This window comes from Panthera onca, chromosome B1 (genome assembly GCF_046562875.1).
Source record: "Panthera onca isolate mPanOnc1 chromosome B1, mPanOnc1 haplotype 2, whole genome shotgun sequence".
In the NCBI taxonomy this organism is placed as follows: domain Eukaryota; kingdom Metazoa; phylum Chordata; class Mammalia; order Carnivora; family Felidae; genus Panthera; species Panthera onca.
The window spans coordinates 129210769-129235742 of record NC_138342.1 but is presented as its reverse complement, the minus strand read 5'-3'; the positions used below and the strand labels follow the sequence as shown (position 1 = coordinate 129235742).

The following is a 24974-nucleotide window of genomic DNA, read 5'->3' as shown; positions in this document are numbered from 1 at the left end:
GCTGGAACACACCCATTTGTTGGCAGAGTTACAGGTTTATGGGGGTCCACTCTACTTATTTTTGGGTAAAGATTTTGCAGTTACCTGAAATGAGCTCCGGGGCAAAGGCATACCTAGCTCCAATGGTCTCTGACGTGTGTATACAGCTGTCTTTATTCAGCAGCTATTCTGAGCACCTGCCCTGTGCTCTGTTCTCTGTTCAGGTGCTGGGAAAGAGCAGAGAAAATCCAACACCTGTGCCTTCGCGGAGCCTATGATTCTAGTGGGGGAAACCGTACCTTTTTTCTATACAAAAACACATGCCATGGAGAAAAATTAGTAGACTAAGGGAAATGAGGCTATCAAATACTGAGACTGGATTTTTTGTGTGGTTTCATCAGTCCTATTATTTTATCACACACATATCAAGGGAAGCAGTTACCCAGCTGTGAAATGCATCCTCTGATTGGCTGGGGTCCAAAAAAGACCCCTAGAATGACAAGGTAACATGAAACCACCTCTCTGTGCTCTTCACAAATCCACTCTCCCCCCTCTGTTAGGTAAAGTGGCAATGCTCCTTGCCTCCACCTACCGTACTTCCTCGTTACAATACGTCCAAGTACTTACAAAAGCAGAAATCAGAAAGCGAGTGAAGATCATCACCTGTGAACGGGGTGCTCTGAGTCCTCACGGGAGGCTGACTGGCAAAGGCAGTCTCATCTCTCACCCCAAACGGGGACGGTGCGGCGTCGATGGTGGGAGTGTCTGCTATAAAAGAATCAAAGTCGTCCTCCTCTTCCAGGGCCTTCTCCCCGGCCTCCTCCTCTTCGTCCTCCTTTTCTCCTTTGCTCTCTCCTTCCTTCCCCTCTTGCTCTCCCTTGAGATGCAAGACACCAGGCGAGGGGAAATTCTCTTCTGTCAAGCCCTCGGGGCCCGAATCTAGTTCTTTAATGATTTGGTCATACTGGGCGATGAAATCTTCACCCCCTGGGTTAATGACCATCGGCTTTGAATCGTGTTCAGCCTCGGAGATGGGAGGCGCTAACTCCGCGCTCGGTTGCGGGGCTGTTGCCGCCTCCTCTTCTTGTTTCGGTCCCTTGGACGCATTTGGGAACGGGTCTGAATTGTCCCTACCGTGTTCCTCCTCTGAATCTGTGCCTGACAGAGGGCTGGGCAGGGGGCCGTTGTTCAGGGCGGGACCCTGAACCTCAGTCTGGGCTTGGCTTGCGGGCCTGGCGGTTTCCGCCTGTACCTTCCTAGTGTCCTCAGAGTCCTTCTCGGCACACAGCCGGTACACCATCACATCATCCTGGAAGTCGGACTCTTCGATGTAGGACCCTTTGAAGAGCAGGATGGCGTTCTTCTTCATCTCCTGGATGTGTCTGGGGGGGTCGACTGGTGCCGGCGGGCCCGAATTCTCCAGATCATCGTAAGGCCCCGGGGAGCCCACGTCCGCCCCTGAGGAGATGCCGGTGTCATAGCTGTCGTCCCACTCCAGCTCCGTGTGGCTCTTCTCCTTTCTTGGAGGCAGCGGAGAGCCCGTCTTCCTGGGGAGTTGCTGCGGGAGCCTGAACACAGGATAGGGGGAGCCGACGGCGCTGTCCTCCGTCAGACTCTGGACAAACGTCTCCGGGTCAGGGGAGTCTCCGTCGTACAGGGCGGACCAGACTCGGCAGTCCCTCATGCAGCGGAGGATGTTGGTGTGGGCCTCCCACAGGTACTGCAGGTAGCTGATGTCCAGGGCTTTGCCGTACTCCACGATGCAGGCCGACGGAGACGACACCTGGGGCACTGGCTGCTCCACGGCCCCTGCCACGGGAGGCAGAAACGAGTCAGAACGAGCCCCCTGCTTACACGTACAACAGGTGGGGAGACAAAGGTAGTGGACACACATGTGACTCATTTGGCTGCTAAGATTTTGTCCCGCCAGCTACTTTAGTTCTAGTAACTTCTGAGTAAAAAAATGGTTAGATTTTAAGAAGAACAGAATGTCTGTCTTCATAGAAGTTATAGAATCATAGAGGAGACCTAGAACTCCACCATTTCTTTTTTTTTTTTTTCAGTTTATTTATTTTGAGAGAGAGAGAGCAGAGGAGGGGTAGAGAGAGGGAGAGAGACAAGAACGCTCCACACTGTCAGTGCAGAGCCTGATGCGGGGCTCAGTCCCACAAACCGTGAGATCATGACCTGAGCCAAAATCAAGAATCTGACGCTTAACCGACTGAGCCACCCAGGTGCCCCAGAACTCTACCATTTCTTTTCTTCTTCTTCTTCTTTTTTTTAATGTTTATTTATTTTTGAGAGACAGAGAGATCATGAGCGGAGGAGGGGCAGAGAGACAGGGAGACGCAGAATCTGAAGCAGGCTCCAGGCTCCAAGGTGTCAGCACAGAGCCCGATGAACTCTACCATTTCTTAAATGGAGAACTTACATGGCAGGTGCTTTTTCAACACTACCCCTCCCAACAGCCCTATATGGCAGATATCATTTTCTCCATTTACAGGCAAAGAAACTGAGGCTCAGAGACAAAAGATCACCCAACTACTCAGGGGCGGAGCACAACTCAAGCACAGGCTGCCTCACGTCAACCCCCGTTCACACTTTGTTCGATGCCACACCTTTGCAAGCTTCCTGTCTCTTCATTATCTAAATCTCTGCCAGGCCAGACCAGAATTATGAATTGCATTACCTGTCTACCCACCGACCTACGCCACTGTTCATCCATTAGGGCACTCCACTGTAAGGCGATCCCAGAGTGGGAGAGCGGAAAGAATGTGGAATTTGGAATCAGAGGACCCATCAGCTGTGTAGCCTTGAACAAGTCAACTCCTCTGAGTATGTTTCTTCCTGTGTAAAATGGAAATACTACTTTCTTCAAAGGATTAAATGTGAATACAGGGAAAGAATGTGGCAAGTTGTAGGCATTCGACAATCGCTTGTCTAATTTAAATTTCGAATTATGCAGCAAGGTCAGCCCCAGAATCATTCTTGAAACAACTTTCTTAGTAAATAAAAAAAGACATCAGTTGTCAAATATGTTCTAAAAAATGACTATTGGTAGGAAAATAGAAGATATCTGGACTAGTTTACCTAATAGGAAAATACATTTAAAATAACTTGTACTGCCAAGTAAATTATTAATTTCCATGATCACTGTATCTTTATTTAAAGACCAAGAATACAACCACCTTAATTTGTAACAATTACATCTACACCAAACACCCTGATATTTTCCTGGTCAAGTAGCCCAGCTCTTAGAGAAAATATACTTTATCTAACAAGATGGTGCCTGGATAGACAGGATGATATTGTTTGGGGGGATATCAGAATACACACTGGAAATACCGGGGTCAGTACCAGGGTTGGACTCTTTCCTAGCGGTCACAGGAAAGGCAGAACGTTCCTGAACTGAAATAGCCTTCTGACCACCGAAGATGAACAAATGCCCCCTTGTTTCAGCTGCCTGCCAGAGGGCCAAGGTTGATATAGGTGACCATTTAAATTTTACCTGTGCAGGGCCTGGGTGACTCACAGTCAACTGAGCATTGATTCAGCTCAGGTCATGATCCCACGGTCCTGGGATGGAGCCCCACGTGGGGCTCTACGCTGAGGGTGGAGCCTGCTTACGAGTCTCTCTCCCTCTGCCCCTCCCTGCTGCTTGCACACTCCGTGTCTCTCAATAAATAAATAAATTTTACTTGTACAAGATCAACTGTAACTGGCAAATAGCACAAGTACTATAACTCCTATTAAAACAAACAAATAACAACAACAAAACAAAACCAGAGTATTTATTTAAAAACAAATAAAACCCTCTGAGTTACCTGGGTGGCTCAGTCAGTGAAGCATCTGACTCTCCGACTCTTGATTTTGGCTGAGGTGATGATCTCATGATTCCTGGGATCAAGCTTTTCCCCGCACTCCTCGGCTCCCACCCCGTGCTGTCAGCATGGACCCTGCTTGGGATTCTCTCTCTCTCTCTCTCTCTCTCTCTCTCTCTCTCTGCCCCTCTCCCACCTGAATGAATACTCTCTTTATCAAAATAAATAAATAAACTAAAAAAAAAAAAAACAAAACAAAAACCTAAGTAGGTCAACGAAATGAATCAGATATTTTTGCCACATCACAAATTTCGAGCTTTATGATGATATATTATTGGCAGACAAGCACGCACAAAGGGTCATCTTAGAAATTAGAATAAGGACTAATTCTATCTTAGCTACAACCATCTCCACATCTCTACCCCCATTTTGTTTAAAAAGACATGGTGGCACATATTTTCATATATGTACTCTGAGGATGCCACTAAAGCCTGGTCAAAATAAAGGTCTGGTGGGTGGTGCCTGGGTGGCTCAGTCGGTTAAGCATCCAACTTCGGCTTAGGTCATGACCTCGTGGTTCGTGAGTTCGAGCCCCACATCGGGCTCTGTGCTGACATCTCGGAGCATGGAGCCTGCTTCGGATTCTGTGTCTCTCTCTCTCTGCCCCTCCCCAGCTCTGTCTGTCTCTCTCTCTAAAATAAATAAACATTTAAAAAATTTTTATAAGACGAAGCAGAAAAGACCCTCCCCGAGTCATTCATAAATGAAATGGGGCTCACTGCATTATTCCCTGTCTACCCAAAGAGACACATATCCAGAGGAGGAATGGCATCTGGCATCCTTTTTGTTTAAAGATTATTCACTAGGCGAGTTCCTTTTACCTGAACTATCATGCGTACACTTTGACCAGAGAATATAGTCCCTCTCCTGGTTCCCAAGAGTCAGGGTGATCCCGCTGGAGCAGCAGACGGGGGTCAGGGCGAGCAGCTTGGCCGCAGAAACAGAGTAACAGTCTCTCTCCTTCACGGCCCACCTCTGACTCAGCATCATGTGGTTGCAAGGGATCAGATACCTGTAACGACAACACGGCTGCATTCAGTGTCTGCCACATCCACTCCCATCGGGACTCGTCATGGCCCGAGGTGGACGCATGATGCATCCTCTCCCCACTCTCGAGCCAGCCATCCTGCCAGCCCCGGGGCTCACTCGCTTGCCTAAAACCTGCGGAGGGCTTCCTTCTTCTGGCAGAACCACCCCTTTGCAGAGGGCCCTCACGCTGCAACCTTCACGAACTGCCTCCTCTCTCACCGGGTCTGCTATCGCTCTGCCTCCATGTCTGCACCCACGGTAACCCTCACTAGGAATGTGCTCCCCGTTCCCTGCCTCACCGATGTCTTGTCATCCTGCAAGGTCCAGCTTCAGTGTCACCCTCTCTGGGAAGGCTTCCGGGGCTTCCTGCTCCAAGACAGAGCTACTCACGCCCTCCACTACACTCACCACCCTCTCCTAAAGCACGGGTACCTAGACTCACAATTATTTCAGCGTCTCAGAACACTCGGACACTCAGTACAACGTGCTACCAGAGCAGGGGACTTCTTTCACAGTGTGGTTTCATAGTCCCAGAAACTTTGGCTCATAGTGGATGCTGAATGACCGCAGCTGCACAAAAAGGCAAAGACCCACTCCACAGTGCAAACCCCCTCTCGTACTCTCGTGGTTGACCCTGAGGAAATATGGCGGCGAAAGGTGTTCTGGTCACCAGTTTCAACATGGGAGCTGGGGACAGGGAGAAGGGGTGCCCCAACACCAACAAGCCAGCAAGGCTCTAGGCACCAGCAGGGTGTCCTTCAATTCAACTCAATTCTGACCGTATCTACCTGGAGATAGCGTCCACAGGTGAAGGGTTCGGTCCTACATGACTGTCGCCCGCGTACACACACTTCAGATGACCATCGCAGGCCAAGGTTATCACCTGTGCTTCTGACCGACCTGCTATAAATGGGAGGTTCCAACAACCTCCTTGGATATCAAATAATATGCTGCAGTGGCTCACTGAACTCAGAACAACATTTTACTTCCTGGATCACCAGTTTATTACAAAAGGATATAACTGGGGAACAGTCAGATGATGGAGATGCATAGGGCAGGGTGTGGGGGAAGGGCGCAGACCTTCCATGCTCTCTTCGAGGGTATTGTTCTCCCCACATCTCTGTGTGTTCAACAACCTGGAAGGTTTCTGAACCCGGTCCTTTTGGATTTTTATGGAGGCTCTATTACAGAGACACGGTTGATTAAGTCACTGGCTGTTGGTGACTGATTTAACCCGGGAGGTCAGGGGAGTAGGACCAAGAGTTGTAAGTAACCGTCTAATCACATGGTTGGGTCTCCTGGCAACCAGCCTCCATCCCCAGATTTGGGTCCTGGAGTGGCCTTATCAACATAACAAACACATCTTTGTTCCTCTCAGCATGTAGGAAATTCCAAGGGTTTTAGGAGGTCTGTGCCAGACACAGGACAGAGACCAAATATGTATTTCTTATTATAAATCACAACTTCACAGTGGCCAAGGCCTCACCAAGGAACACTAGGCCCCACTGCACACAAAATGCTTTCCGTGGGTGATCAAAAATACCTGAGTATCACTATGAACCTAGAGATAAGAAAATCTGGGCAATCAGTTCTGACACTCTGGGAGCACATCCGTGGGCTTCACAGGTGGAATAAAGTTTGTTTAAATGGCTGACACTCTTAATGGGGGGGGGGGGGGGAGGACAATACTGTTCCATTAAACAAAGACGGAAAAAAACGGGATGGAGCATTCCAGAGCCAAGTGTCACTGTTACACCGGGGCCAATTCCCGAAGACCTGAGCCATGATCTTCAATAAACCAGAATGTTTTTGTTTCTGTTTTTTGCTTTTGAGAAAGAGGCAGTACAGAAGAAAACAAGCTATGATGAAGGATTCGGTGAAAAAGATAGAAGTACAACTTTCAGGGTGTGTCTGGAGGCCTGAGAACAACTAAGCTGTGTCTCCCACTTCCTGTTGATCCAAATGAGGAAGGTACCTTTACATTAATGACTGACCAAGGGCAAGAGCCTGAGTCAAGGAGGAAAAAAGACTGAATTCTTTTCGTGGTGCTTTACATGAACGATCTTAATAACTTTCACAGTGTGAAACAAGTTTGCCACTTCGCCCTCCCATTCCCAAAAGAACCACCACACCATTCTTCAAGTACTCTGCCAGAGGCTCCTAGTCTCTTCTCCCCCACACCCACGGGCATATAATCCACACACTCCTGAAGCCTAAACTTGGAATCACCGAGATCCAGACATTCCCCGCAGGTCTGATGTGGTGGCATCGACTTTCATAAATTCGAGTGTATGAATATCAAAGGTCATAAAAACAAAAAGGAAAGAGAGGAGGACAATATGGGCAAGGTGACAGGTCTGTTCTAATACTTGGCCCAGCTCTGGGGTCTTGATCCAAGCACTAGCGGAGAAGAAACAGAAGTTATAGGTTGAGGCACCAGGGTGGCTCAGTCAGTTAAGCTTCTGACTTCGGCTCAGGTCATCATCTCACAGTTTGTGAGTTCGAGCCCTGCGTCAGGCTCTGTGCCGACAGCTCAGAGCCTGGAGCCTGCTTCATATTTCCTCTGTCTCTCTCTCTCTCTGTGTCTCTCTGTCTCTCTCAAAAATAAACAAACATTTTAAAAAAGAAGCTGTAGGTAGCAAAATGAAGGAGGTCTTTTCACAAGGATCTCTGTGAGCAGCGATGCTTTGGTGACAGACAATGATGCAGAGGAGAGAGGCTTTCCCCCACTTGTCTACACAGGGCACAGCTCTGGCCCTGAGGGCACAAGGGAAGGCAGTGCTGGGCCAGCACCTCAGCACCTCTGCACTCTCAGGTGGGGACAAGGCAGGGGCAGAGGGAGACAGCACCAACCAAAGGGGCCTCACCAGGCACTGCTGTGGCAACTGTGGTGGTGGACACACTTGCTTGTGACCATGGGTTAAGACCCCTCCCTAAGGCCAAGGTCTTAGTTGACAGGTGAAGGCCAGAAGACCCAGGGAGACATATCGTGTGGTTGTTGAGATGGACTGTTCTCATCTCACTGGCTGGTGAGGCCTAGGGAAACTCATATCACATAGGATTTATTATCTCCTTATTTTGATCATTAATTATTTAAGAAAGAAACTGCTTCAATGCTTTTATACACTGCAGGAACTTGATGACTGCTTACAGCTCCAACCAAGCATATTTCATGATTTAAGTTGATATACATAGATTTCTGCTCTTTGTTTGAAGCATTTTTTTAGAAATGGAACAGTGGATCAAACCTAATAAAGCTATTTATCAAATATCACCAGTGGGTGGCTGGAAATTATATTAGAATAAAGAGTAATTGGGAATTTGCAACTTTGCAAACACATATTTTCAGCAGAAACTAAGAATTTTCTTCTGAGTAAATCAAATAAACAGAGATTCCCTATAGGCTGAAGCAGAGACTTTATCAAATTGAAAAAGGGTGGGGGCGGGGTGCCTGGGTGGCTCAGTCAGTGAAGTGTCTGACTTCCAATTTCAGCTCAGGTCATGATCTCGCAGGACATGAGTCTGAGCTCTGCTTTGGGTTCTGTGCTGACAGCCCAGAGCCTGCTTGGGATTCTCTCTCTCTCTCCCTCTCTCTCTGCCCCTCCCCACTGTGCGTTCTCAAAATAAAGAAAGTTAAAAAAAAAAAATTGGAAATGGGGAGTGAGTTCACATAAATAACCCCTCCCTCATATTCACAGTGCTTCCACAGCACCTCTGAAATGAAGGATCATCCCAGAGGGAAGAGTGGGAAAACCACGCGTTGACCCTCTGTCTTCCCATCCCTTACAGGGAAAGATTAGGAACAGAATGAATGTCAGAAGCTGCCCTAATGTCAAATATCAAAATGAAGTGGCTGTCGATAAGAGAGAAATCACTCCAGAATTTGTCCTCAAACCATCTTTTCATTTATACTACACATACTTTGTCTGGAGGCTTTTATTTAAATTCAAAAGCAGTAAAAATAACCAGAAACTAAGAAATATCTGGTTTTAGAGATCCAGATTACTCAAAGCCGTCCTACGACACAGCAGGGGGAAAAAATGATATCCTCCATATTGTCCTCTCTTTTTTTCATTATTTCCCCAACCCTTCGCACCCCTTGGCCCACTGTCCCTCTCCCTCTCGCTCATTGAAGTGAAGCATCGTTGCATCTGAAACAGTTCAGTGACAGCCAATCAATAACAAAGCGCACACATTGCCTATTGCTACACTGACAACACGAGCGAAACAAAGCAGTACAATGAGGTAGGTAAGGTGTTTCTATGAGATGACAAGAACCTCAATAACGCACCGAGAGGCAAAAATCTACAAAGCAACATCAGTAAATTTCAAAAAGATTGTTTTCCAAAGACATTCTGACTGTACTTTTCCTAGCCATATTCCCCTAGGCTGGCTTGCCTTTTTTTTCCCCCTGCTCTCCTCCAGACACCTAGCTCCCATGCAGGATGGAAATGTTCCCGAAGTGGACACACAGCAACGCACTTTGCTCTCCGAGCAAAACATCCTCTGACTGAACACAACAGGAAATGCAATTCAAGAATCTGACGATGGACCAGCACTTCCGGAAAAAATGTCCCAACCAGAATATTCAGAAATGGCATTCAGGGTAGTAGGCAATTAAATTTTGCCTACACTGGCAAGTGCCAGGAATATGGGGGTGATCTGTCACCTCACTGCTTATCAGCATTTCCTGCCTGCCTCTGGCCTATTCTATGTCACATCCATGCAGGCGGACAGTTTCTCCTTGGTTTTCTGCTCACTAAAATAGCCTCTCTTTTGGGGGTACCTTATTTCAAGTTACGGCTCCTGATTATTATGCTAACTGTAAGAAATATATCACTTATGAATGGATTATCACTTTGCAATATCAGTATTTAGTAGTATTTGGATTGCAACAAAAATGGACATATAGTTATTATTTATCACATAACAAATAAGTTCATTGGTGGACTCACATAATCTCGACTGCTCTACTGCCTCTCAGCCCCACACGTTTGTCATGTGCGTTCGAACCACTATAGCGGCAATAACAAAAAGGACAGATTATAAATCTGTGTTTTATGTCCCTGAAGATAAAGTTTAAATGACTAGAAGAATAAGGATTTTGCATTGTCTTTGCTTTTGTACAGATTCTAAATCAGAAAAGACAACATTTTCATTAGTTTAGGATGTATTTTCCAGGAAATTCTCCTCCCTTCAATTTGTGTAGTATGTTACAGCGTTTCAAAAACACTTTTCAGATAGCCCCACACTTGATTCTCCCAAACATCTGAGTATGAGCTAGAAATTCCAAAAATAGAATAGGTCAAGTCAGCAGTTCACTCTCCTTCTAATGGGATCTGTTACACTTTATCAATTTAACCACCACCATTTACAGCCTTGTTTTCATAATTTTAATCTCTTTACCTCTTTCTGCTGCAAATGTAGTAACTTCTTCCATTCTATCTCCTAGTTCACTAATTCTCTCTTTCTCTCTTAATCTGTGTCCCACATGCTATTTACCCAAACCCCTGATTTTTCATTGCAATAATTACAGCTTTTACTTCTAAGAGTTCTAATTGGTTCTTGAAATCCGTCTGTCATTTTTGCATGATCACAAAAACACCATTTCTTTAACAGAAAATAACAGGTGTTGGCAAGGATGTGGAGAAACTGGAGCCCTCGTGCACTGTTGGTGGGCATGTAAAATGGTGCAGCTGTTATGCAAAACAGTAAAAAACTTAAAATAGAGTTACCATGTGATCCAGCCATCCCACTTCTGGGTATATCACCCACAAGAATTGAAAGCAGGGTGTTGAAGAGAGGTATGTGTACTCCCATGCTCCTAGAAGCATTATTCACAACAGCCAAAAAGCGGAAGCAACCCAAAATGTCCATCACCAGACATACGGAGAAACACAATGTGGTATATATAAACAGTGGGATATTATTCAGTCCTAAAAAGGAAGGAAATCCTGACACACGCAACAACATGAAGACAAAATGAAAAGTGAAAAAGTTCAGGCACCAAAAAAAGGGTATGATTCCACTTAAGGGACGTATCTAGAGAGTAGTCAAATTCAGAGAGTCAGAAAGTAGGAGAGGGGCTTCCTGAGGCCAGAGGAGGGAGACATGGTGAATTAGTGTTTAGCGGGACACAGTGCTCCTGTTGCAAGGTGGAAACATTTCTGGAGATGGATGGCAGCAATGGCTGCACCACAATGTGAATGCATTTAATACCATTCATTGAACTGTATGGTTACAATGGCAAATATTATGTTCTGTGTATGTTATGACAATTAAATATAATTTAAAATGGGGGGGAGGGGGACCTGGCAGTTCAGAGGGCAGAGACCAGGAAGCTGAGGGTTCCCACGAGTCTGCTGCGTACCTGACTTCCGTGTATATTCTCCATTCGCTCATGAATTCCCCCAGGCAATGAGGTAGAATTCGAAATAAATTGGAGCGCCTGGGTGGCTCAGTCCACTGAGCACCTGACTCTTGATTTTCACTCAGGTCATGGTCCCAGGGTCATAAGATCAAGCCCACGTCCAAGCTCCACACTGAGCATGAAGCCCACTTGGGGGCTTCCCTCTCTCCTTCTCTCCCTCTCTCTCCCTCTCCCTCCCCCACCCCCCACTGCCCCTCTCACACTCTCTCTCTCTCAAAAAAAAGAAAAAGAAGGTATTACATAAAGGGCAACTATCATTATTGTAATATCGCCATCATCCTTATTAAAGAAACAAGGAAAATGCTTGGGCTCAGAGAGCCTAAGACCAGGTAGTTACGTGGGATTTGGCTTCCATCACCCTATTCAGAATCTTCGACGTGTGCCCTTCAGGCACTTTGCTGGGAAACGATTAGCCCTGACTTGGGATATGGAAATATCTCAACCATGAGCCAATTTCTCCCCCTTCACGTGGCACATGACTGGGTCTCAAAAGGAGCTAACATGATCTCTGAGGGCAGAGTTTAGCACAATGAGCACCGCACCGCATCCCCCGTAGACAAAAGGTGATGGAGGAGTTGTCCCCAGCTGGGCCACATGTGATGAGGTGGCTCGGAGGGGAAAGGCTCTGCACATCCCCAGCAGAGCCAGGCTTCCAGGGAGGCTGAAAAAGACAGCTGCATTTCATACCCCGAGCGAAGCAGCCTTAAGGAATTTGACACTTAAATATAATCAGGTTTTACGGTGGTGGGAAGCAAAGTGTGGTTTGGGGCAGTAAGAAAGGCTTTAACAAGTTGCTCTGAGGGATTCCGTTCAGGCCTTGCTAATGCATCTGTCACGTCAGCAGACACCTAACGGGAGGCTGAAGCAATCCTTTTAGGATGGGATGTTCTACTCAAAATATTCTAGCCAGACTACCCAGGCTCTCTCTTCGTGATCAGATTTGTTCTTTGCCAGTGCCTTAAGATTAGTGACTGATGACCTAATCTAAACCTCTAGAAAGTCCAAAAACTCTTTTTAAAAGTAAGAAAATTAATAAGTGATCTACTTCCCCACAAAATGATAACCCTGTGAGGCCTCCACCATGATGCCTGCCACCATCCACCTCTTCCAGCCTGGTTTTGGTTTTGGTTTTTTTATCGCTCCCATTTGCAGATAAACCAGTGACCACTGGTTCTCAAAATCAGCCATGCATCAGAATCCCCTGGAGAGTTAGTTAGAACACAGCTTGCCAGGCCCCACCCACCCCCTGAGTCAGCACATCTGGGAAAAGACCAAGAATCTGCATTTCTAACCTGTTCCTGGGTGAAGCCTCTCCTCTTGCTCCCCAACCACTTCGCCACCCCCTTACTTGTCCACAGCTACCACGATGGAAATGCTAACGCAGCCACTTGGAATGTCCTCTTCTCGTAATTCTACTCACGTTGTATCAAAACCCCACTGGTGACCAGAGGTGGTCCAAGTCTCCTCCTCTTCCCCTGTCCTAGGCTTCTTCTCCCCCTATTCCCAAGGAGGAGGTCACACAAAGGGTCAGAACGTCCTCAAAGGAATCAAAGGAAGGAGGAGGCAGGAAGGCGTGCCAGACGACCCTGGTTGACTTGTTCCTTTTTGTTTCCATACCCTGAGAGGGGAGTGTGGGAGCACAAAGCCTAGCCACCTCCCCCTCTCTCCCTTCACAAAGCAGATGCTTCCCTTGGGGACCCCCACAGGAGAGGCAGAGTTGGGCCAAGGCGGGATTAGGTGTTCCTGAGTCCCCTGCCAAATGACCACATTAATAGCATCCTAACAGCAGTTCACTTTGACTCCTGACACCTGTCTTCAAATACTAGCCAATTCCCCAAACCTTTCTCACCTGTCCCTCCGAAGGTCCTACCTGCTCCACCTTGTTTATAAGTCCTTTTCAATCCATCTACCCCATGCCCTACTCTCTTCTGAACTGTACATGGAAAGTACTCATTAAATATTTACTGAATTGAATTGAAACATACTTATGGGTCAGAGAGAGCACGCTGTAGGTGTAACATTAGGAAAGCAAGAGTCATAAAAATTATATATCAATAGCATTTCATATTTGGAAAAGTTGTTTCCAGTAACACAGGCCTCTAAAAGTGTACTTCAGGAGAAAGACATTCAGCCGCAGAACAGGAAAGCCTTCATAGTCTGAAAATTTCCCAACATCCTATCTGTTATTTCCAGGAACATATTTATAATACAATGTATTTAGCCCTGTAAATACTCTTAATAGGAAAACTAAAATTAACCTTGGGAAATGATACAGAAATTAGATTGATATTCCTGATCATTTTTTCCCTTAGAAGCATGGCTCCTACATGGCTTATATGACCCAAAGAAAAATATAATAGCAATAGTACATATTGAGTTTTTCTTTAAAGAGAACAAAAGAGGGCAACTCACCTTAGAACTAGCTGTAACATCACATCTTCACAATGTAAACCAATGAGAGTTCTAAACAATGCCAGGGACACCACACAGAGCTGGGAAGCAAAAAACACACATTCTATTTCAGATATTGGAAGGATAGCTCTACTCCCCACAGATGGAAAATAAATCAGAATTACAAAATAAAATGGCCTCTTTTTTTAGCAGCTTTGATAAAAACATGCTGCTTCCAGAGAGAATGTGTGTTAAGGCTTTTAGTTCTCCTACAGGATTTGATTAGAAAGCCTATGTCTAGGGGCGCCTGGGTGGCTTAGTCAGTTAAGTGTCCGACTTCGGCTCAGGTCATGATCTCACAGTTTGTGAGTTCGAGCCCCGTGTCGGGCTCTGTGCTGACAGCTCAGAGCCTGGAGCCTGCTTCACATTCTGTGTCTCCCTCTCTCTCTGCCCCTTTCCTGCTCATGCTCTGTCTCTCTCTGTCTCAAAAATAAATAAACATTTAAGAAAGCTTATGTCTAGAATGATGCCATAATGCAGAATGACCCTCCTACAAAATGCCTGTGCTCTTATTTCCAACTTTTAAAGATCCACATAAACGTGCCCCTACAACTCCCCAACACACACACACACACACACACACACACACACACACACACACACACATGATCTCCTGCTTGGCATTTACTTTCCCAAGTTATTTTCAAATATGACATTGGTTATTTACAAGACAGGGCTAACAGAAAATTGCAGGTACCCTGGCCACCTCCCCAACTAGTGTTTAGCCCCATGCCTCAGCTCCTTTGGGCTTGTCTCTTGGCTTTGGGGCAAACATTCTCCTTGGTTCCATTTTCAGTAGTGCTGAGAGTATGATAATACAGTTTTCTAAGAAGTTCATTCAAAACCAAGAATTCTTTTGATCTCTAATTTCCAAAAAGGAAAGGTAAACAGCCAAATAGGGAAGATACCTACAGGTGAATTATAAAATCATTGTACCCTTTTGAGAGTAAGCTTTCATCATTTCATCAGAGCACTTAAGTAATTTTTTGCACCAGGTAGTAATTCCTAGTCTGTGTTCTAGACAGGACGGACCTAAAACCTGGTCAATGAAATCCATAATGGTGTCATAATAATAATAGCTACAAGAAACAGCAGGGGAGGGGGGATTAGAGAAAAAATATTCATCATTAATCCCCAAAACAAACTCTCCTGAAATTTGTTCTGAGTTATAAAGTCCCTTCCTCTGGGGTTCACCTTACCCGAAATGGGGTGTTGATTCGGCTTGTGAGAGTATCTAGGATGTGGACATTCTCGTGCTGGTGCAACAGGATAAAACGGAGGAAGATCTCGAGTAATGCTGGCTCGGAGATACTACGCAGGAAAAGGTCCAGATATGCAGTTGTGGTCATGACCTCCTCCACAGTCACCTGGGACCAACGACAGAGTGAGCACAGGCGAGCATCCTCTCGATGCTGTGATACATGCTTCCCCAAAGGCCCCTGGCCTCACCGTAGTGACCCCATCAAGGCAAGGACATGCCAACCACAAGAACACGCTTCAGAGCTTCATCTGAAGCCTATAACCTATTCACATCCCACAATACCACATGCTGCTTCCGCCCTTTAATTCAGTAAGGGAAAAGCAAGGACATAAAAAGCAATTCAAGTGTTCTGACAACTCTAATCATCAAATGCAGTTCAAATACCATAAAGATTTTAGTGTGTAACCACAAAGGGGGGGGGGGGGAAGACAATGTAAAGTATCTACATGGTCAATAAAGGATTAATTAGAAAGCTCAATATAACTGTTTCATCATTAGTCATCCAATAAATATTTATTAGACTTGCTATGTACCAGGAGCTAGAACCATAAGAACACATTTTCTGTCCAGGAAGATGGGTGTGTGTATGTATGTATATATGTAAGAGGTACATATACAAAGTAATGCAGATGTTCAGGTATGTTCCTGGAAAGTTGCAAGTCAAATTTTTATAACTGAATAATATACGTAAAGTGTTATTTATAAAGTGCTATAAGAGTTTACCACTTATAAAGTAACCGACTGTTTTTTTATAATACAAATTAGTATTTTCTACGTGGTGTGATTATCCCAAGCAGTAGAATGTCTGTCTTTCAGGGAATATAAAACTCTCAAGAGTCAAGTTTTTCAAAGTGCTGAGGATTTGGTGCTTAAAGCATTCAAATTTTAATTTTAAGCATTTTGATAGGGAATATTTTAAGAACTCGGATAGATTTCTTTGTCTTCCTAAAAAGCAAAGTACAACATCTCTTGATGAACAGGGGTCATCAATTGTCTGACTGACTGTAGAATAGATATACCCAAACTGGGATGCATGGAAATCATGAGGGAAACAGTTCCAAACTTCAGATTCCAGCTCTATCCCCTAGAAATCTCAGCAATCTCCCCTGCCATGAGTCTAATGCACCTGACGCTAAACAGATGGGGATGCTTTTTGAGTGGTTACATCTTTCTCTTTTCCAGTTTTTCATTTCTTTCTTCCTTTCTTCCAAAGTATTAACTGTCACTTTATGATATTGTTGTTGGTCATTCCTTTTATAACACACTCTTCTCCTTGTAATGTTCTGTCTTCAAAATCAGTTTAGAAACCAGATCAGCAAATCTGATATCTGAGTATAGATAGGCCCCATGTGGATGCATCTGTACATAAAGGCTTAAACTGTTTTTATATATTTTCTTGGTCCTTAGTTATATTCCAGACAGAGGAGTCCAAGTGGATAAGATAAAGCCAAATAAGTTTTGTCTATTTTCCTCATTCCAAGCAAGGCATGCCTATACAGTACACTTGAACTCACCCTCTCAGGATCTGTTGACAAGTGGCCCAGCAGAACCCTGAGTGGCATGAGCTCGGCGTGCAACAGAGTGCAAACACCGTCCCCCTCCAGCTCAGCGCCAGTGCTCTGAGCCCTCAAAACATTCCACACACCACTGTGTCACCTGACCAACTTGAAAGGGCTCTCTGTGGCCCAAATATAACAAAACAAACAGGCGAGCCTCAACCACTCGGCAAATAAATTACCTTGAGAAGAGTGCTTCTCATGGGCTGTCCCTGGTCCTGAAATAAACTGCTTCTATCCTTGTGTTTTTTTGGTGTTCTCCAGTCCCAAGCTCATAGCACTCTTAACGCTGTCCTGGAACACATGCTATGTCTTTTTTATTACTCCAGTGCAATGTACAGAGTTGGGCACATAGAAGGTACTGAATATAACATTTCCTGAATAAACAACAGCCCCCAAGGTCCTAGTGATTTACATTTGCCAGAGTTGAGCTTAATTTTTAATTCTTCCCTCTTCTCTGAATGTGTTCTGAGGGCCCCAGAGAATGGGGACATTTTTAATAAAAACCTATGAAATAACTGATGTCACCAAGTATACTTATGGGGGAATGATTCATACCACCACCGAACGTGGAGCTCCATTAGCTCACCCCCATTCCACTGCCACAATCTCGGGGTCCGTTAGCAGAAACTTAATTCAAACTCACTTGGGCAGAAGTCTAATTCCCTAATGATCTGGATCACTAGAAAAACACACAACCAGACATTTCAAACGGGCCATGCATGCATGCAATTTCTGCAACACTGTATTTTCAGCCTTCCTTACTGAGCACTGCTGAGCTGACATGTCCTGCACAATTCCAGGAGCTGCCTTTGCACCAATAATGCACCATCAGCTTTTCCCCCCTTAAGTTACACATGACCTTAATAAGCTCAAAAGCACAGCAATAAACCCTTTAGAACAGAAGTCTCAGTCTTTGGGGGCTCACATGAAAGCAGGGCATTAAGCATCTATTGTTTACTACTCTTAGGCTGGATAAATGAAAGATTTTATTATTTTTTTTTCTTTTCTTAGCAATCAAAGCTGTCATTTATAAGCTAAGAGGATTTAAGAAAACACTTGGAGGGGCAGCATTTACATAACATGGTATAAATATTAAAAACCCAATTCTATTAAGCATCAAGTTGTAACCTCTTTATAAACGAGGTCACACTCACCTTAAACTAATACCCAAGCCAAGAAAATCTGGTTCCCTTCTCTGTCTCTTCCCTCCTCCATATTCACAGAGCCCTCAGAAGACTTTTATCCCAGAAAATCTTTTCCTGCCCCATTATCTTACTTTTCAGAATCTTCCTCTAATCCCCCAAATAGGCAACCTCCTTAACGAGGATGAGACCAGAGCCTAAGTGTGATCACTTGAAAGCTAACGATGAACCCCCAGGGGAAGGCAGCTCTGCCTTTTGCAGAATGCAAAACCAAAGCGGCTGCTGATGCCCCCAAAGAGGACATATTAGTAGAACAGGACAGTAGCATCCTCTTCATGGTCCAATTACAAAGGACAATCAGCTCTTGATGTACGTAAGACCTTTTGTCTTACCGATGAGATGACTGTCAGTATTTATTTCTCTTGTTCTGTAAGGAATTGCAGGTAGCTACAAATCTGGGTACAAATACTAGTAGAAATAGTAAATGAGGTTCTACCTTACTACCATATAATATACAGTAATAAAATTTAAGGATACTAAAGCTTAGGAATGTTAATTCTTACTAAAGGCAGAACCATAGGGGCGCCTGGGTGTCTCAGTCGGTTAAGCGTCCAGCTTTGGCTCAGGTCATGATCTCACGGTTCATGAATTTAAGCCCCGTGTTGGGCTCTGTGCTGACAGCTCAGAGCCTGGAGCCTGCTTTGCATTCTGTGTCTTCCTCTCTCTCTCTCTGCCCCTCCCCTGCTCATGTTCTGTCTCTGTCGCATAAGTAAATAAACATTAAAAAAATTATTTAGAAAAACAAATTTAAAAAAATTAAGGCATCAGGACAGCAATAACCTAAGGAAAACTCCTTCCCACAAACAAATAATTATCCTTGACAAGATAAATGCAACCATGAACCTAAAGAATGCATCTGCTGAGGCACCCTTCTGTGCTTCACTTTTCAGCCCCAGTTCTAGAATGAAACCTGAGCCCTGACTCAGGGACTTGACTTCATTTCTGTCAAGAGCAGTTTGGTCTACCCTTTGAAATCAATCCCTTTCTTCACCCACCTTCTCCCCACTCCAGTAGCTCTCACCTGGGTCCCCTTCAAGCCCAATGCCTTCACCAGTCCCTCAAACTGGTGTTTTTAAACTAGAGTCTGAAATCCAAAAGTGGATAGTGAAATCAGTGTATCGGTTCACTCATGGTTTAGACCAGACTGAAACAGAAAATACTAGAGTACATTGCACTTGGTAGGAACTATTTTGTGAAACTTTTGGGTGCCTATTTTGTTCAAACTATATGTAATGTAATATATTTATGTATGTGCCTTGTTACATACTCAGTAAAAAATATAGACAAACATACACAAATGCCTAAGATAAATTCTGTGCATTAGAGTCAGAAACATCTGAACAGTGATACAGTAGCACTGCAATAACCACACCAGCCCACGGGCCTTTCTGCCTCCCCCTCAGCCACTCAGGCTCCTCACCAGTCCTACACCCCAGGCTCCAACCCAGCATGTTCAGAGTCTGGAAGAAGTGCATGCAAAGTCCAGATTCGTTCTCTGACCAGGAAGCAACTGAATTTACAGTCAATCTACTCCTTTCTATCTTAGTCATGAGCCCCAGACATGCATTTTTAAAATTAATATCTCAAGCCTCTCAGAAAAGGACAAAATAGGACTTGTTTTCCTTTAAAAAAGGGAGTGGGAAGGAAGAGAGGAGTTGACACCATGTGTCACATCCCGCTTCTGTAATTCAAAACTCTCTCAAAAGAGAAGGCCAGAACCAAGCCCAGCCATCGTGCCCACGATCGCGGCAGCACATTAACTTAATGCGTAGCGTAGGAGTGAAATTGAGCATATAGACATTCTGACCTTTCTGTAATCAGCTCTAGTTGGGCAATTCCATTTGCATCTAAATTAGCACCAGAATCCTCCCTATAATGGCAGGTTTATGTGTATGTCCCGAAAAACAAATTTCCCACCTGCTAATTGTTTTTTTGTGATCCAGTCACATTGGAACAAACAGATGGGTTCTACCTTCTGTCGCTTAGGCAGGTGGCAGGCAGTGGGGTCAGGTGACTGTTGCATCCTCTCCAAGTTAGAAGCCACCTTCCCTTGGCTTTTCCTTCCATAGACAGGAAAAAACTAGCTAAGCAGGGGCTCACCTGGGTCATGTGTAAGTCTTCAGCCCCTGCAGCTCCAATTGGAGGGTTAGGAAACTGAGACTCAGCTGAACCCTGCCCACTGAAAGCAGCAGGGAAGAGAGGAACAACAAGGCTGGATCGCACCGAACAGGCATGAAGGGACCTTCACAGGAAACACAGGCTAAGAACTTTGCTCGCTGCTGCCAGACAAGCTAGCGGCCAGGCAGGAGGCATGTCCACCCAAGTGCAGCCAAGGGCAGCAGCTGGGTGGGCTCTTCACAGACATCTTCTACCCTCCAAGGACACAGAGCACAAAGAACGTTCAAGTACATAAGGGAAGACAGATACCCTGGTTCTCAGCAAGCAGCCCCACTGTTTCAGCCAAACATTCAGGAAAGATGACGTTCGGTTATTCCAAGTCTGCAGAGAGCCTGCAGTTGATGAGTCAGACTCTCTCCCTCCTGGCCCCTCAAGCCTCCCTTCTGCTCCTAGACCTCTAGGCCACACCAGTCACTGACACCACCATGGGCAGGCTGAAAAGGCAAATGGAGGTGATATCCAAAATCAGTAAGTTTGACTACTTATTCCTAAAATATTTGAGGAAGGAAGGAACTAAAATGACAGCTAGAGTGACATCAGCAACATATTTTAAGGAAAAATGTTAAAATTAAGCCAGTCTCTATCTTTTATTCCCAGCATTTCTTCAATATATCTGTAATACATTAAATGTAATAATTAAATCAATTAAATATTTATCAACTAACTAATTCATTAAATTATAATACACTTCCTCTTGCCTATCATAAACCTCTCCCCAGAGCAGTCAGCAAATTCTTTCTTTTTTTTTTTTAATGTTTATTTATTTATTTTGAGAGAGAGCGAGCACAGAGGAGAGGCAGAGAGTGAGGGAGAAAGAGAATCCCAAGCAGGCTCTGCACTGTCAGCACAGAGCCCAACGCGGGGCTCAAGCCCACAAACCATGAGATTATGACCTGAGCCAAAACCAAGTGTTGGATGCTCAACCAACTGAGCCACCCCGGTGCCCTGGCACATTATATCTAAAGCCTCCCTTGCTGTACTATGTGTGCATAATTTGTTCCCTAATACTTCATTATAATATAACTTATCAGAGTGTAATTCAACATATGATCCATTATATTTGAACCTCATCTAATAGAATTCATTTATTGAAATCCTCCAAATATCGCATAAGAAAGCTATTTCACAGTTTGGTTCTGAGGTCAGAATGAACAGAGACACTCTGGGGTGGGTGTTTAAGTGCAGAAGCAGAGATCCAAACAGTATCCCAAAGATCACTAAATCCATCTGTTGGCTGTTTACTAGCTGTTTCAGAAAGCATCTTAGTTACAATACGAACCACCATAGAAACAACGCCATCATCACTGGTCAGTTTCTGAGCACCTACTGTGTAATGAAGGATTATTCTCAGCATATTGCTTCAGCTCCTAGAGTCCACACAACTTCATGAGAACGGACTCAACCCAAGCAAAATGACCCTGCATGAAAGGACCCTGCAGTACGTGAGCGGAACCACCAGAAGGCTGAAGAAGTGGGCTTCCAGAGGAAGGGGTTCTGCTGCCGAGCAGCCAAAGCACACATCGCCACTCTGCCTTCTTCTAAACTGCTTCCCGTGGCAACACAGCTCCGGTCTTCCCAACCAGAAAGCATTCCTCATTGTAAAGAAGATTCTACCCCCATCATCTAAAGTGTGCCTCATGCGGGGCGCCTGAGCAGCCCAGTCAGTTGAGTACCCGACTTCAGCTCAGGTCACGTCTCACAGTTCATGAGTTTGAGCCCCGTGTCGGCCTCTGTGCTGACAGCTCAGAGCCTGAAGCCTGCTTCGGATTCTGTGTCTCCCTCGCTCTCTGCCCCTCCCCTGCTCATGCTCTGTCTCTCAAAAAATAAATGTTAAAACTTTTTTTAAAAAAACAGTGTGCCTCACCCTGTGCTCACATTAAGACGTGGTGACAGGGAAATGCCACCTCTCAAAATTCAGCTGTCTTTCCTATTCTGTAATTATTAAGCCCTCAGCTTTCTCTTTTGTAGGCTAGTCCATTTCCTTTCCCAGCTTCCTTAATGCCTTCGCCCATTCTTTAAGACTACAAACTTACTGCAGAAATGACTGTGTCTGACCTACAGTGTGAATTCTCAAAGCACCTGCTACGCCAGCAGGGCTCAGAGGATAATCAATACATGTGTCGAGATGGAAATCAGCAGCCCTGTTACTAATAAAAACACGTGGTTTTTACAACCCATGTTTGGGGACGCCTTCATCAGCAAGGTGGTTAGATTAATTTGACAATACATGCAAAGCAGAGGATATTTTCCTTTTATCACGAATAACATTACATTGAAAATACAGAGCCTAACTCATGCCATGCTCTTGAATTACAGCAACCTAGAAAAGTGACCTAGTGGGAAAAAAGAAATGCTTCCTCGGGTTTCCCCCTAATTTCTCTTCTTGATTAATAGGACAGTACTAGTGAATTCTGATGAGCATCGACATTAAAACCCAACAGTCAAGGGGAAATGGTTCATGGACCAGAGTCTCAATCAGCAGCTTCTGCAGAATGAAGTTATTTGAGAACAATTATAAGAAGGCCTACCACCTCCCTCCCCATTCAATTTGCCTGCCGGGTCAAAGGTATTATTTGGCCTGGAGTTTTATACACAGACCAATTTTCCTAGACACCACAGACTATAACAAAGGCAAGCTAGGATGACAAGAGCCAGATTTCACTCCTGGCTTACTTTCCATGAGACAGAAAGTCCTCAACACAATGGAAGACTTAGAAAACACACAGGTATCTACCTAAGTGAATTCAATAATTCTCGTCTCTCTGTTCTAAATCTCGTTTCTCTCTGTTGCCCCAACCTGGTCATCACCTGGCACTAGATAATCACAGAGTAAGGTACACAGAGGTGGACCCTGTCACAGTGATTCTGTCTCTACCTCACTGGAAACGCCAGTCAGACATACAAATGGGGGGTGGGGGAGAGGAAAAGAAAGTTTAGTGTGGGGCAAAAGAAAACTAAGCAGACTGTAAACTTCCTTTCTGTTTTCCTTTTTGGTTTTCTTATGACAATTTGAAATATTGCCGGGCATTTGTTGCCGATAAATGTTTAATGGTCTGCTAGGAGGGTGCAGGGAAAGAATAGAAGATTCACACCACCTTCCAGACCGGACCCTCCCTCCCTTCTCCAAGACTGTTTCCAGGACAAACACCACCTGGCTGCCTTAGATAAATAAGGTGGGGCTTTGTGCAAGGTACTTTCCTGTGGTTCTTTGCGTTAGAGAGAGTGGGACCCTTCCTATCTTTCCATAATTCTGATGCTTAAGAACTGAGGGAGCATTATCTCCCTCGTGCACTTGTTGAAATTAAAAAGAAAGAAAGACAGAAATCTACTTTTCCATTTCAAATCAACAGTAAATGCAAGCTTAATTTATAACCCTAATTTTCTCTCCTATAATGGCAGAGAAATGACATGAAGTACCACGGCGAGGTCAGAGATGAGGTAGCTTTTCAGAAACTTACACTGATTCAGACTCTAAAAAGCTGACTGCGTGTGTTGAGACAATGAACACACTTTAGTCTCCTAACTTCTAGCTGCTTCTCCCAACTCCCTCTTCTGATCTGCCCTTTCTGTAGGACGTCCCTGTGCAGTGCACAACATGTGCAACCCTATATGTACACAGCCTGGCTTTTCCACAGAATAGTAACAGAAAGCTCCAGCTTCCCATCAACAGAAACTAAATTTTGTTAACATCTATGAAACTTTGAGGTTTGTGGCAGGCACTTCTGTCTCCCCAATATTCAGTCTCTCTTTCTTCTTTGAGAATGAACCTTAAATTTAGAGCTAAAAAAACTACAGTTTCCCCCTTCCTTTGTATCTAGGTATAGCTGTACCTGTCCTGGCCAGTGAGATAGATGTGAACAGAACTGGTGTATGGAATTAAAAAAAAAAGAAAAAAAGATTGTTTAAAGGGAGTTTTCTGTGACATGAAGGGAATGTTCTGTTATCTGCAGCTAAACCTTATGCAAACTGATACAGTGTTTTCTCTGAAAATTAGATGATTTGCTTTGTAAGTAAACTGCTAGAGTGATCTCATGCCAGCATTTAGAACAGTGCCTCACATATACTGGGTGTTCAAAATATATTTGTTGAGTGAATGGATTAATAATGAATGTTTTATACCAAGAGAAGACCAGCTAACATTTGCAGCCCATGATAAGGCTTAAAAGTAGTGTCAAGATTAATCTCATAACCCATTCTCCAAATAATCTTCCAAAACATGAGAACAGTATTTTTTAAACTTTTTAAAACCAGAACCCACCATAAGAACTATATTTTACAATAATACATAGTATTTACAGTTACAAAGTACAACGCACTGATGTTTTCTATTTTATTGTTTTTTAAGTGCTAATTGCAACCTACCAAACCAAATTTGTGACTCATTAATATGACAATACTCAGTGTTTGAAAACTGTTTAAAATACAGATATACTTACCTGTTAATTTTTCTGTTAACTGCTAAACGAGTAAGAACAAACACTAAAGTTTGATTTTTTGTTTCTTAATTAAAACTCTAAAATATTCAGGGCACCTGGGTGGCTCAGTCAGTTAAGTGCCCGACTTCAGCTCAGGCCACGATCTCACAGTTCGTGAGTTTGAGCCCCACATCGGGATCTGTGCTGTGAGCGCAGAGCCTGCTTTGGATCCTCTGTTCCCTTCTTTCTCTGCCTCTCCCTGCTTGTTTGCTCTCTCTTGCTCTCTCAAAATTAATAAAAACTTTTAAAAAATCTAAAATATTCAAAAGGTAATAAAAAGAAACAATGGTAAAAAAACAAAACACTGTGCTTTTTTTGCCATTTTTATACAATAGTTAAATATCATCACTAATGTCTTATCCTAGCTTGGTTCCAAAACTGTCTACTCTGGATGGTTAAGTATTTGTGTTAACTGTTCTTTCTCTTAGCTGATGAGGGAACCGAAAATGCACTTCCTTTCTAAGCTGGGATTCTCAAAGTCTACAGATACTAATTTAAAGAAGCAAAGGGTGGCGACTGGGTGGCTCAG

General features: G+C 44.4%; 1 protein-coding gene across 2 annotated transcripts in view; it reads right to left on the bottom strand.

Moving 5' to 3' along the window:
• FHIP1A (FHF complex subunit HOOK interacting protein 1A) overlaps nucleotides 1–24974 on the bottom strand; it is a 252724-nt gene that overhangs the window by 16717 nt on the left and 211033 nt on the right. For both annotated transcript variants that reach the window (XM_060654005.3, XM_060654004.3), the window contains 4 exons: nucleotides 14970–15137; nucleotides 13732–13811; nucleotides 4682–4872; nucleotides 643–1788 (listed from right to left, as the gene is read on the bottom strand). In XM_060654005.3, coding sequence (XP_060509988.1) covers nucleotides 643–1788; nucleotides 4682–4872; nucleotides 13732–13811; nucleotides 14970–15137 — 1585 coding nt within the window. The remainder of the gene's footprint in view (nucleotides 1–642; nucleotides 1789–4681; nucleotides 4873–13731; nucleotides 13812–14969; nucleotides 15138–24974) is intronic.